The sequence below is a fragment of the Pseudorasbora parva genome, chromosome 3 (genome assembly GCF_024679245.1).
Source record: "Pseudorasbora parva isolate DD20220531a chromosome 3, ASM2467924v1, whole genome shotgun sequence".
NCBI classification, from domain to species: domain Eukaryota; kingdom Metazoa; phylum Chordata; class Actinopteri; order Cypriniformes; family Gobionidae; genus Pseudorasbora; species Pseudorasbora parva.
In genome coordinates, this window is record NC_090174.1 from 62,532,177 (window position 1) to 62,547,176 (window position 15,000).

Genomic DNA, 15,000 nt, shown 5'->3' on the forward strand with positions numbered 1-15,000 from the left:
GTCAATCCTTCAGAAATCATAATGTGAGGATTTGATGCTCAAGAAACATTTATGATTATTATCAGAGATGAAAATATTAAGCTGCTTCATATTTCTGTGGAAAACCCATGGAAGGTTTTTTTCTTGCCACAAAATAAAAAAGCAATTCTGACTTTTTTCTCTCGCAGTTGCGACTTTATATCTTACGATTCAGACTTTTCTCGCAATTGTTTATATCTCGCAATTCTGACTTTTCTCGCAATTGTTTATATCTCACGATTCTGACTTTTCTCGCAATTGTTTATATCTCACAATTCTGACTTTTCTCGCAATTGAGTTTATATTGCGCAATTCTAACTTTTCTCATAATTGTTTATATCTCGCAATTCTGACTTTTCTCCCAATTGTGTTTATATTGAGCATTTCTAACTTCTCATAATTGTTTATTTCTCGCAATTCTGACTTTTCTGGCAATTGTGAGTTTATATCTAGCAATTCTGACGTTTCTCGCAAATGTCTTTATATCTCGCAATTCTGACTTTTCTCGCAATTGAGTTTATATTGCGCAATTCTAACTTTTCTCGTAATTGTTTATATCTCGCATTTCTGACTTTTCTCCCAATTGTGTTTATATTGCGGATTTCTAAATTCTCATAATTTTTTATATCTCGCAATTCTGACTTTTCTCGCAATTGAGTTTATATTGCGCAATTCTAACTTTTCTCGTAATTTTTTATATCTCGCATTTCTGACTTTTCTCCCAATTGTGTTTATATTACGCATTTCTAACTTTTCTCATAATTGTTTATTTCTCGCAATTCTGACTTTTCTCGCAATTCTGACTATATATCTAGCAATTCTGACGTTTCTTTCGCAAATCTGAATTTTCTTAATTGTTAGATAAAGGTTGCAATTATCTTTTTAAATGTTTTATTCTGTTGCGGAAACGAGCTTCCATAAATACCTGATACACTACCATTCAAAGATCTGGGGTAAGATTTTTAAAAAAGAAATGAAGGGTGCATTAAATTAGTCAAAAGTGACAGTAAAGACATTTATAATGATACAGAAAGATTCTCTCTAATAAATGCTGTTCTTTTGGACTTTCTGTTCATCAAAGAATCCTGAAAAATAAAATGTATTACTGTTTCCATAAGCGCAACTGTTTTCAACACTGATAGTGATAGTACTCATAAATGTTTCTTGAGCAGTAAATCATGGATCAGTAAATGATGGATCACTAAAGATAAATGATATTTTACTATATATTCACATAGTAAACAGCTGTTTATTATTACTTTTTACTTTATTTTTAACAGTCCTTTTCTTCATAAATCATAAATATTCACCCCACCAACCATGACGATCGATTGGAGCTTAAAATGTTTCATCATCTTGTAACGTTTTTTTTTCTGTTCTGAGAGACTGAGCATGTGTGAAAAGCTGCCGGTGGCATCTTCAGAGAAAAGCTCCAGCTCCTACAAGCTTCATTTAGCAGGAAAACCTTCCAGTGCTGGAAAATATTCCAGCCAAAAACACGCCAGGGGAAAAAGAGAGTCAAGTCAGCAGAAACGGCCCAAACGGCACGGCTTAAAAATACCCGAATTGAGATCATTTCTTTTCTGCTGCGGAAAGCTGATATAAATAATTCCACATTAAAGAGTGGCGTTAAAGCTGAAGGGAGGAATGATTGGTGAGCGCCAGCCGCGATGGCGCCTGCGTTTAGGCGAAGCTCGCGGGACGTTTCAAGGCAGACATCCAACCAAAATCAAGACAATGTTGCTTTAACTTTGAAGTAAACGATCAGTTGTGATGCGGTCATGAGACGATGTTGATTTGAAGAGATTATACAGATGATAAATGTCATTTTCTGGATGTTTCTCATATCTTGAGTCACTGTAATGGACTGATTTCTCCAAAATGCGTTTAAAACATTTGGGTAACACTTTGGGCCCCATTTTACTGATCTGAGCACAGCGCAGGTGCTCTTAGGGTGTGTCCGAATCCACTTTTGCTTGTTTAACGATGGGAAAAATGGTCTAAAAGGGTCATCCCTCGTCTCTTAATGGGTCATGGGTGTGTTTTGGGCATAATGTGCAATAAAACAATCTGAGTCTCGTTTCCCTTTCCCTTTAAAAGCCAGTTGTGCTCAATAATAATCTTTTACATTAAACATTTTTTAATCATATTTAAAAATGTGTGTGTGCTGCTGTGCGTCCCTGTGTTTGTAATAAGCAGAGTGTATGCACGTTGGGCACCACCTATAGGCTTATATTACCAACACACCCTTTAACCCTTAAATGCATACCTCGGGTCTTTAGCGACCCGAGACGTCATTCACTACCCTGCTCCATTCATTTTTTAAAGTTAGACATCAACCTTCTTAGTATTCCTCAGTCAATCAATTTTTAACAATATAACAAGAAAAAATAATAGAATTATAATTGAATGCCTGTTTTTTTCACTAGTTTTTTGTCAAAATTGTATAGGGTCGCTAACGACCCGAGGTGTGTAAGAATGTACGTATATATTTTTTGCACAATAATAAATGAATCTATAAGGACGAAATATGGCACAATTCACCTTTATTCCACAAGGTGGCAATGTCTGATACCCAATGATGAAGTGACGTTTCACTTATGGTTACCTCTGACAGAAAACAAAACAATAATAATTATGATCTGCAAAACTTGAAATGGCTCAGTGACTTACAGCAGAGAGCAAGAACTAAACACAATCATATGTTAGTGTCACTGTCTCTTGATGATGGATGTGGTCAAGAAGCTGTCAGTGATCAAAATATTGATTTTAAAGACATTGAAAATGAGTTTGGAGAATATGCTCGAGATCGGGAATATGAGGCAGATGCTGAATATACTGGTAAACGAGCTCTGACGAGGACAGATGATGATGGTATTAAACATCTGCTCACAGATGCTGAACCCTTCCAAGCTCCAAAAGGGAACGAAATATGTTTTATTTTATTCTTCTGTAAGTGTTACTCTAATATCAGGAGTTGTATATATTATCACGACAGGTAGAGGTCTATCCATGTTAAATATAGATCTGGGTCGTTAACGTCCCGAATATGTAAGAATGTTTGGTGAAACAGTCATGCATTTAAGGGTTAAAGTGTCCATAACACACAGTTTCTGCCAGTCTCATGTTAATCTGGAGTATAGAGTAGTGTTGATCCCTCATATCTCTGAAGAGTCTTTAGTTTTATCATATTTATACACTGCACCGATTCTTTCTGAAAACAGCTGAGTCGGTGGAGGTGTGCAGTAGGCGGAGCTAAAGACACACACACACACACACACACACACACACATTCCAGCATTATCCCTGGAAAACTTTCAATGCACTTACTCGCCGATTGCCAACAAAACACACATTTGATGCAGTTTCACTCACGCCTGCGGTTTCCACTCATGACCGGGAACAAACACACACACACACACACACACTTCTTTAATGACATTGTTGATCTTGTTGATCTCGATAATGGACGCACTTTTGTTCTCGCTCTGGGTGGTGTGTGTGTGTGTGTGTGTGTGTGTGTGTGTGTGTGTGAGCGAAGTGCCCATATAAGGAATTCCACCCTTTATGATGTCATACAGGGGCATACTCTAAAAAAAAAAAAAAACTTTCCAAAACTTGTTTCTATTGGGCACAGAAATACTCCATCATACATACAACTTATTTTGACATTTTGGCCATCTTTATCATGAGAATCAACTCTTCCCCCCCCCCCCCCCCCCCCCCACACACACACACACACACACACACAAATACTGCACTACTGACTTTAGAGCAGGCTTGTGTTGGTCAATGGTCAGTTGTTTTCAGTCCTCACAATAGCAACGCACCAACAATTCTCCTGAACCCTCCTGATCCTCAGACCAGACGCCCATGGTTGAACACATACACACACACACACTCTGATGGGTGAACAGATGCGCTAGTGCATTTGATATTTAAGCAATGTAGAGCCGGACGTAAAAATGACAACTGCGTCAGGATTAAACTAGCAAAACACACTTGCATCGTGCTGGGTGTATGATAGGGCCCTACATTTTAGTGTCATTGTTACATATGTTACATGTAGTTACTATAGTAATAATGATACATTTTGCAGAATAACATACAACTAACCTGTAACCCTTCAACTGTCATCATCCCACAGACGAGATGCTTGGCACTCTTTTTTTGATGGCCTTTTTTCGTATCCTATATTTTAGTAATCATCATAAATTAGGGATCATTTGAAAGCTTACGAACTCAAAATTCATCCTGTGAAAACCGTTTTGAAATTGGACGTTGCGTTACCATGTTAACCGTGCTCAAATTTCTTCTAGCAGACTCCTCCCCTAGTGTGCGTTGTCGTGTTTCATATTACAACATTTATTTTAATAAAATAAACTTTTTTAATCTTGACAAAACACATATCGCCAGAAAGGTCAGAGTCTCAAGGTTCCATATTTGGTGACCGTTTTGTGATGGAAGTGATATTTGGACAGAAATTTACAGGAAAATGCATTTAAAAAACAATTAATGGAATGTGGATTATACCTGGTGGCTATTTTTGGTACTGCGCCGAAATGAAAAATCTCATGGGAACTTCAATTTTTGTGATATCAACTTCAAATTTGGAACACAACTTGGTTAGACATATGGCTTTGACTTTATAGTAATTTTATAGTAAAAAAATATTGTAAAATATATATTCTATATAAAATAAAAAATATTTAGTACAGTGTTTTTCATTTACAGTTTAATGTCAACTTTTTTACACTTTCCTATTTGAATTGTGTTCACTTCAACAATAATCTGCTGAGTGTTTCCTTTAAAACAAGACCAAACTGAGGTTTATATTTCAATGCATTCTTTAATTACAGCCATTTAAGTTTGGATAGTGCATTATGTCAATTTTCAAAAGTTACTTAATATTACTCAATACTTACAGTGTAAAAAAGACATCGTAAAATAAAGTGTAACCAGCATTTATTAGAGCATCCTAGCCGACTCAACACAGCAAAACCGGATCAAAACCTCTCAATCTAAAACAAAACTTGACAAACGTCTCACCTCGTCATCCTTGTACCAGGACAGCGATTCGGCCGTCAGGACAAACCAGTACTCCTTAGCTCCGCCCTTCATGATGCCAATGTTATTAATGGTCAGCCAGCCCTTCCTGATCACCTGAAATACACAGAGGTCACTGCACACTGACAAACACAGTGATGAACACATGCTATACACACACACATACATGTAGATGCAAATACTTGGCCACAGTACTTCAGAAAGTACACACGCGTGTTCTTGAGTTAGTGTGGCAGTAACACACCTCAGGTCTCAAGGGGGCGCTAGAGATCCTTTAAATGTTGCTATCGTCAAAAGTTTTGAAACCCTACTAATACTTTTTTTGTGTGTCTTCTGCTCACCAACAACGTAAAAAAAGTGAAGGTTGCATTTATTTAATCAAAAATACATAAACGTGAAATACTAATTCTACATTTTATCGCTATAAAATCACAGACTTTATTAAATACACAGAAAGAAAAATACCGTCACTCTTCCAGCCTATAGGGATTTAATGCATTAAGCCACTTTAAGTTTTTTGTTATAATAAAACAACGTGTAATTTAACATTTTTATTCTGCAATCATCTGCACATAATAATTTTTCTTGCGAGCTGTAGGTACATTGGGCAACTTAAGCCCCGTTTCCACCAAAATTACCCGGAACAATTTGTACCAGGAACTTTTTTACAGGAACTTTTCTCCCCCCAGACCTGCGGCTGTCTGCGTTTCCACCGCGATCTAAAGTACCGTGAAGATTAGGCAGATTAGTCCGGTGATGTAGGACTCCTCGCGACTGCTCCTCCAAGTCAGTGACGGACAGTAATCATTTTTGCGTGTACCGATTGAAAGATTTAGTGGACTGTTTACATGAGCCGTTATCTAAACCGATCTGGTGTTTACATGAGCCGTTATCTAAACCGATCTGGTGTTTACATGAGCCGTTATCTAAACCGATCTGGTGTTTACATGAGCCGTTATCTAAACCGATCTGGTGTTTACATGAGACGTTATCTAAACCGATCTGGTGTTTACATGAGCCGTTATCTAAACCGATCTGGTGTTCACATGAGACGTTATCTAAACCGATCTGGTGTTTACATGAGCCGTTATCTAAACCGATGTGGTGTTTACATGAGACGTTATCTAAACCGATCTGGTGTTTACATGAGCCGTTATCTAAACCGATCTGGTGTTCACATGAGACGTTATCTAAACCGATCTGGTGTTTACATGAGCCGTTATCTAAACCGATGTGGTGTTCACATGAGACGTTATCTAAACCGATCTGGTGTTCACATGAGCCGTTATCTAAACCGATCTGGTGTTTACATGAGCCGTTATCTAAACCGATCTGGTGTTTACATGAGCCGTTATCTAAACCGATCTGGTGTTTACATGAGCCGTTATCTAAACCGATCTGGTGTTTACATGAGACGTTATCTAAACCGATCTGGTGTTTACATGAGACGTTATCTAAACCGATCTGGTGTTTACATGAGCCGTTATCTAAACCGATCTGGTGTTTACATGAGACGTTATCTAAACCGATCTGGTGTTTACATGAGACGTTATCTAAACCGATCTGGTGTTTACATGAGACGTTATCTAAACCGATCTGGTGTTTACATGAGACGTTATCTAAACCGATCTGGTGTTTACATGAGACGTTATCTAAACCGATCTGGTGTTCACATGAGACGTTATCTAAACCGATCTGGTGTTTACATGAGCCGTTATCTAAACCGATGTGGTGTTTACATGAGACGTTATCTAAACCGATCTGGTGTTTACATGAGACGTTATCTAAACCGATCTGGTGTTCACATGAGCCGTTATCTAAACCGATCTGGTGTTTACATGAGACGTTATCTAAACCGATCTGGTGTTTACATGAGACGTTATCTAAACCGATCTGGTGTTTACATGAGACGTTATCTAAACCGATCTGGTGTTCACATGAGCCGTTATCTAAACCGATCTGGTGTTTACATGAGCCGTTATCTAAACCGATCTGGTGTTTACATGAGACGTTATCTAAACCGATCTGGTGTTTACATGAGACGTTATCTAAACCGATCTGGTGTTTACATGAGACGTTATCTAAACCGATCTGGTGTTTACATGAGACGTTATCTAAACCGATCTGGTGTTTACATGAGACGTTATCTAAACCGATCTGGTGTTTACATGAGCCGTTATCTAAACCGATCTGGTGTTCACATGAGCCGTTATCTAAACCGATCTGGTGTTTACATGAGCCGTTATCTAAACCGATCTGGTGTTTACATGAGACGTTATCTAAACCGATCTGGTGTTTACATGAGCCGTTATCTAAACCGATGTGGTGTTTACATGAGACGTTATCTAAACCGATCTGGTGTTTACATGAGCCGTTATCTAAACCGATCTGGTGTTCACATGAGACGTTATCTAAACCGATCTGGTGTTTACATGAGCCGTTATCTAAACCGATCTGGTGTTTACATGAGACGTTATCTAAACCGATCTGGTGTTCACATGAGCCGTTATCTAAACCGATCTGGTGTTTACATGAGCCGTTATCTAAACCGATCTGGTGTTTACATGAGCCGTTATCTAAACCGATCTGGTGTTTACATGAGCCGTTATCTAAACCGATGTGGTGTTTACATGAGACGTTATCTAAACCGATCTGGTGTTTTCATGCGCCGTTATCTAAACCGATCTGGTGTTTACATGCGCCGTTATCTAAACCGATGTGGTGTTTACATGAGACGTTATCTAAACCGATCTGGTGTTTTCATGCGCCGTTATCTAAACCGATCTGGTGTTTACATGCGCCGTTATCTAAACCGATGTGGTGTTCACATGAGACGTTATCTAAACCGATCTGGTGTTTACATGAGCCGTTATCTAAACCGATGTGGTGTTTACATGAGACGTTATCTAAACCGATCTGGTGTTTACATGAGACGTTATCTAAACCGATCTGGTGTTCACATGAGACGTTATCTAAACCGATCTGGTGTTTACATGAGCCGTTATCTAAACCGATGGGGTGTTTACATGAGACGTTATCTAAACCGATCTGGTGTTTACATGAGACGTTATCTAAACCGATCTGGTGTTCACATGAGCCGTTATCTAAACCGATCTGGTGTTTACATGAGACGTTATCTAAACCGATCTGGTGTTTACATGAGACGTTATCTAAACCGATCTGGTGTTTACATGAGACGTTATCTAAACCGATCTGGTGTTCACATGAGCCGTTATCTAAACCGATCTGGTGTTTACATGAGCCGTTATCTAAACCGATCTGGTGTTTACATGAGACGTTATCTAAACCGATCTGGTGTTTACATGAGACGTTATCTAAACCGATCTGGTGTTTACATGAGACGTTATCTAAACCGATCTGGTGTTTACATGAGACGTTATCTAAACCGATCTGGTGTTTACATGAGACGTTATCTAAACCGATCTGGTGTTTACATGAGCCGTTATCTAAACCGATCTGGTGTTCACATGAGCCGTTATCTAAACCGATCTGGTGTTTACATGAGCCGTTATCTAAACCGATCTGCTGTTTACATGAGACGTTATTTAAACCGATCTGGTGTTTACATGAGCCGTTATCTAAACCGATCTGGTGTTTACATGAGACGTTATCTAAACCGATCTGGTGTTCACATGAGCCGTTATCTAAACCGATCTGGTGTTTACATTAGACGTTATCTAAACCGATCTGGTGTTTACATGAGCCGTTATCTAAACCGATCTGGTGTTTACATGAGACGTTATCTAAACCGATCTGGTGTTTACATGAGACGTTATCTAAACCGATCTGGTGTTTACATGAGACGTTATTTAAACCGATCTGGTGTTTACATGAGCCGTTATCTAAACCGATCTGGTGTTTACATGAGACGTTATCTAAACCGATCTGGTGTTCACATGAGCCGTTATCTAAACCGATCTGGTGTTTACATTAGACGTTATCTAAACCGATCTGGTGTTTACATGAGCCGTTATCTAAACCGATCTGGTGTTTACATGAGCCGTTATCTAAACCGATCTGGTGTTTACATGAGACGTTATCTAAACCGATCTGGTGTTTACATGAGACGTTATCTAAACCGATCTGGTGTTCACATGAGCCGTTATCTAAACCGATCTGGTGTTTACATGAGACGTTATCTAAACCGATCTGGTGTTTACATGAGACGTTATCTAAACCGATCTGGTGTTTACATGAGACGTTATCTAAACCGATCTGGTGTTCACATGAGCCGTTATCTAAACCGATCTGGTGTTTACATGAGCCGTTATCTAAACCGATCTGGTGTTTACATGAGACGTTATCTAAACCGATCTGGTGTTTACATGAGACGTTATCTAAACCGATCTGGTGTTTACATGAGCCGTTATCTAAACCGATCTGGTGTTTACATGAGACGTTATCTAAACCGATCTGGTGTTCACATGAGCCGTTATCTAAACCGATCTGGTGTTTACATGAGACGTTATCTAAACCGATCTGGTGTTTACATGAGACGTTATCTAAACCGATCTGGTGTTTACATGAGACGTTATCTAAACCGATCTGGTGTTCACATGAGCCGTTATCTAAACCGATCTGGTGTTTACATGAGCCGTTATCTAAACCGATCTGGTGTTTACATGAGACGTTATCTAAACCGATCTGGTGTTTACATGAGACGTTATCTAAACCGATCTGGTGTTCACATGAGCCGTTATCTAAACCGATCTGGTGTTTACATGAGACGTTATCTAAACCGATCTGGTGTTTACATGAGCCGTTATCTAAACCGATCTGGTGTTTACATGAGCCGTTATCTAAACCGATCTGGTGTTTACATGAGACGTTATCTAAACCGATCTGGTGTTTACATGAGCCGTTATCTAAACCGATCTGGTGTTTACATGAGCCGTTATCTAAACCGATCTGGTGTTTACATGAGCCGTTATCTAAACCGATCTGGTGTTTACATGAGACGTTATCTAAACCGATCTGGTGTTTACATGAGCCGTTATCTAAACCGATCTGGTGTTCACATGAGCCGTTATCTAAACCGATCTGGTGTTTACATGAGCCGTTATCTAAACCGATCTGGTGTTTACATGAGACGTTATCTAAACCGATCTGGTGTTCACATGAGCCGTTATCTAAACCGATCTGGTGTTTACATGAGACGTTATCTAAACCGATCTGGTGTTTACATGAGACGTTATCTAAACCGATCTGGTGTTCACATGAGACGTTATCTAAACCGATCTGGTGTTTACATGAGCCGTTATCTAAACCGATCTGGTGTTTACATGAGACGTTATCTAAACCGATCTGGTGTTCACATGAGCCGTTATCTAAACCGATCTGGTGTTTACATGAGCCGTTATCTAAACCGATCTGGTGTTTACATGAGCCGTTATCTAAACCGATCTGCTGTTTACATGAGACGTTATCTAAACCGATGTGGTGTTCACATGAGACGTTATCTAAACCGATCTGGTGTTTACATGAGACGTTATCTAAACCGATCTGGTGTTCACATGAGACGTTATCTAAACCGATCTGGTGTTTACATGAGACGTTATCTAAACCGATCTGGTGTTTACATGAGACGTTATCTAAACCGATCTGGTGTTTACATGAGCCGTTATCTAAACCGATCTGGTGTTTACATGAGACGTTATCTAAACCGATCTGGTGTTTACATGAGACGTTATCTAAACCGATCTGGTGTTCACATGAGCCGTTATCTAAACCGATCTGGTGTTTACATGAGCCGTTATCTAAACCGATCTGGTGTTTACATGAGACGTTATCTAAACCGATCTGGTGTTTTCATGAGACGTTATCTAAACCGATCTGGTGTTTACATGAGACGTTATCTAAACCGATCTGGTGTTTACATGAGCCGTTATCTAAACCGATCTGGTGTTTACATGAGACGTTATCTAAACCGATCTGGTGTTTACATGAGCCGTTATCTAAACCGATCTGGTGTTTACATGAGCCGTTATCTAAACCGATCTGGTGTTTACATGAGACGTTATCTAAACCGATCTGGTGTTTTCATGAGACGTTATCTAAACCGATCTGGTGTTTACATGAGACGTTATCTAAACCGATCTGGTGTTTACATGAGACGTTATCTAAACCGGTCTGGTGTTTACATGAGACGTTATCTAAACCGATCTGGTGTTTACATGAGACGTTATCTAAACCGATCTGGTGTTCACATGAGACGTTATCTAAACCGATCTGGTGTTCACATGAGACGTTATCTAAACCGATCTGGTGTTCACATGAGACGTTATCTAAACCGATCTGGTGTTCACATGAGACGTTATCTAAACCGATCTGGTGTTTACATGAGACGTTATCTAAACCGGTCTGGTGTTTACATGAGACGTTATCTAAACCGATCTGGTGTTTACATGAGACATTATCTAAACCGATCTGGTGTTCACATGTGATGACTTTCAATCGCAATCATTTTGTCACATGCAGTTTGTCTACCGCATCAAAAATGTCGCCGCTGTTTTCTCCAGCAGCTGGAGTGTGTTAACTGTAGCCAGAGCAACTCTTAACGGCCACCAGGACTAATACAGTATTATATAAGATATTTATCTGTTGTAAAGTGTAATAGGGCAAGGCAAGGCAAGGCAAGTTTATTTGTATAGCACATTTCATACCCAATGGCAATTCAAAGTGCTTTACATAGAAATTAATTAAATCAGTGGTAACAAATGCATGATAAAAAAAGAATACCATATGGACGAATAAAAAATTAAAAACAAGCATACTTAAAACAGTCGTAAAGATATAGTAATTAAAAAAAAAAAAAAAATAATAATAATAATAATAATAATAAGATAAAATAAAATAAAATAAAATGGTCAGATCCACAATAATGGTCTGATATAAAAACAAACATTCTTCAGTTTACAGCCTACATACATGTACCATCTTAATTAGAGCACCTCTCATTCATTTCTTTCTCAAACACGTTCATAACATCCATTTTAATCACTATTCCCTGATTTTTACTCAGAAACCTTCTTGTTAAACCCATTCTCACTCATCATACCCTCCACAGATTTACACATACTCAAACCTTATTTATTAAGAATAAAGAGATAAGATAGGGTGCAATCAGTCGGACATACAGTGCTCAGAGCTCATTCAGTAAATGCACAGCTGAACAGATGTGTTTTGAGTCTGGATTTGAATGTGGCTACTGTTGGAGCACATCTGATCTGATCAGGAAGCTGGTTCCAACTACGGCTGGCATAATAGCTAAAAGCAGACTCTCCTTGCTTTGAGTGAACTCTTGGTATTTCTAACTGACTTGATCCTGCTGATCTGAGTGATCTGTTGGGTTTGTATTTAATCAGCATATCTGCGATGTATTGAGGTCCCAGCTCATTGAGTGATTTATAAACAAGTAATAGTACTTTAAAGTCGATCCTAAATGTAACTGGAAGCCAGTGTAAAGACCTGAGGACTGGTGTGATATGGTCATATTTTCTGCTTCTGCTCAGAATCCTGGCAGCAGCGTTCTGTATGAGCTGCAGCTGTCTAATGGTCTTTTTGGGAAGGCCGGTGAGAAGGCCGTTACAATAGTCCACCCTACTGGTGATGAAAGCGTGAACCAGTTTCTCTAAGTCTTGCCTGGAGACAAAACATCTAATCCTTGCAATATTTTTCAGATGATAGTGTGCTGATTTAGTTATTGCTTTGACATGACTACTGAAACTCAGGTCTGACTCCAAAATCACTCCAAGATTCCTGACTTGATTTTTTGTTATCAGGCCTTTAGCCTCAAGATACGCGTTCACCTTGAGAATTTCATCTTTGTTTCCAAATGTAGTGATTTCGGTTTTGTCTTTGTTTAACTGAAGATAGTTTTGGCACATCCAGTTGTTAACTTCATCAATGCATTTGCACAGCGAGTCAATGGGGCTGTAGTCATTAGGTGACAGTGCTAAGTAGAGCTGGGTGTCGTCAGCATTGCTGTGGTAAGCAATATTGTTCTTTTTCATTATTTGGCTCAGTGGCAGCATATACAGGTTAAACAGGAGTGGTGCAAGAATGGACCCTTGTGGGACTCCGCATGTCATGGATGTCCACTCAGACTTATGGTCTCCTATACTCACATAATAACCTCTCCCTTCTAAGTATGATCTGAACCATTTGAGGACCATCCCAGAAAGCCCGACCCAGTTTTCCAGCCTGTCTAGAAGTATGGTGTGGTCAACAGTGTCGAATGCAGCACTGAGGTCGAGTAGAACCAGAATTGATGTTTTGCCTGTATCAGTGTTTAAGCGAATATCATTTATAATCTTTATGAGCGCTGTCTCTGTGCTGTGATGTGGACGGAAACCAGATTGAAAATTGTCAAAGTATCCATTCGAGTGTAAGAATTTGTTCAACTGATTGAAAACAACTTTTTCAATGATTTTGCCTATGAAGGGGAGATTTGAGATTGGTCTGTAGTTGCTCAGTATGGAGTTATCCAGATTTCTCTTTTTCAGAAGAGGCTTAACTATTGCAGTTTTAAGGGCGGTTGGAAAAGTCCCATAGAGAAGTGAGGAGTTCACCACTTCTAGGAGATCTGCTTCTAAACAGTTAAACACATTTTTGAAGAAAGAAGTGGGGAGTGTGTCAAGGGCGCAGGTTGATGTTTTAAGATGCTGTACTGTGTCTTCTAAAATTTTGCAGTCAATAGCGTCGAAATCTGACATGGTAATTTTCCGAGGGTTTGGTATGATCTGACTGACCCCAGAGCAACTAGAGGATGTGCTGATCGCCTTTCTGATATTATTGATTTTCTCTGAGAAGTAGGAAGCAAACTCACTGCACTTACTGTCTGAGAGCATTTATTAATAATCATCTCAGAAAAAAAATAATTCTTCTGTCAAGCGCAGTTAAAGTAAAAACTGCCTGGGGCAATATACGCTGTGTCATTACTCCAACATTATCTTCATAACTTACGAAATAAAAAGTTTACCCCTCAGAAAAATGAGCTTTCCTCTCGTCAACATGAGCGCGGCGCACTGTCACGTCATGTAAGGACACACACTTATAGTAATCGGTCAGGTCGTTTACATGGAGAAAAATTATAATAACGAGTATGGAAGAGATTCAAGCTGTGCTGCTTTTGCTGGTTATGTGTAGGTTTACTAAAGAGGAAATTAACAACGACAGAAAAGAGCACTAATATGCAGATTCAGCAGCATATTCAGAAAGCTTGTAAAGCTAGATTTAAAATGACAATGTATATTATTATCAGCTATTACGGACATTGAACGTGAGATGGCTGAGACGAACGCGCGCCATCAGACAGAGAGCAAGACTGATATTTACTGAACGAGACCGAACCTTGCAAAAGACTTTTAAAAATGCCCGTTGAAATAAAATGCTAAACCAATCAGCATGTTCAGCGCCCAAGTCCCGCCCTCGAAAGTTCCTGAACTTTGTAAAAGTACTACCTCGCGAGCAGGGCCGTTTGGGGGGGGAAATATTTACCCGGAACTTCATTTAGACCCTGGTTCCTGCGGTCTAAACACACCGAGTACCACCCAAAGTTCCTGGTTCCTGCGGTGGAAACGCGGCTTTGGACTGTTCTTCTAAAATGACCCTGCAAATTCTCTAAATAGTTTGCATGCCACTTATTATTCGATTATAATTCGCTAAAGCTGATAGTATTTCTTTGTTATTGAATGAAAACCTAAAATAAAGCTTGACTAATAAATGCTGGGTTTAAAAACAACCCAAGTTAGATTGGGTTAAAACAACCCAATCGCTGGGTTACACTGCAAAAAATGCTTTTCTTACTCAGTATTTTTGTCTTGTTTCGAGTCCAAACATCTAAAAAAATCTTAAAACAAGAAGTATTTACTAGACAAGCAAAATAAATTGTCT

The 15,000-nt window shown here is 39.1% G+C and overlaps 1 protein-coding gene across 12 annotated transcripts in view; it reads right to left on the reverse strand.

Annotated features, from left to right (window-relative positions):
- dnm1a (dynamin 1a) overlaps positions 1-15,000 on the reverse strand; it is a 144,674-nt gene that overhangs the window by 58,324 nt on the left and 71,350 nt on the right. For all 12 annotated transcript variants that reach the window (XR_010904458.1, XR_010904457.1, XR_010904460.1 and 9 more), the window contains exon 15: positions 5,068-5,181. Coding sequence is in view for 6 of the 12 variants with exons in the window: in XM_067439756.1 (XP_067295857.1) it covers positions 5,068-5,181 (114 nt within the window). In the remaining 6 variants the exon portion in view is untranslated. The remainder of the gene's footprint in view (positions 1-5,067; positions 5,182-15,000) is intronic.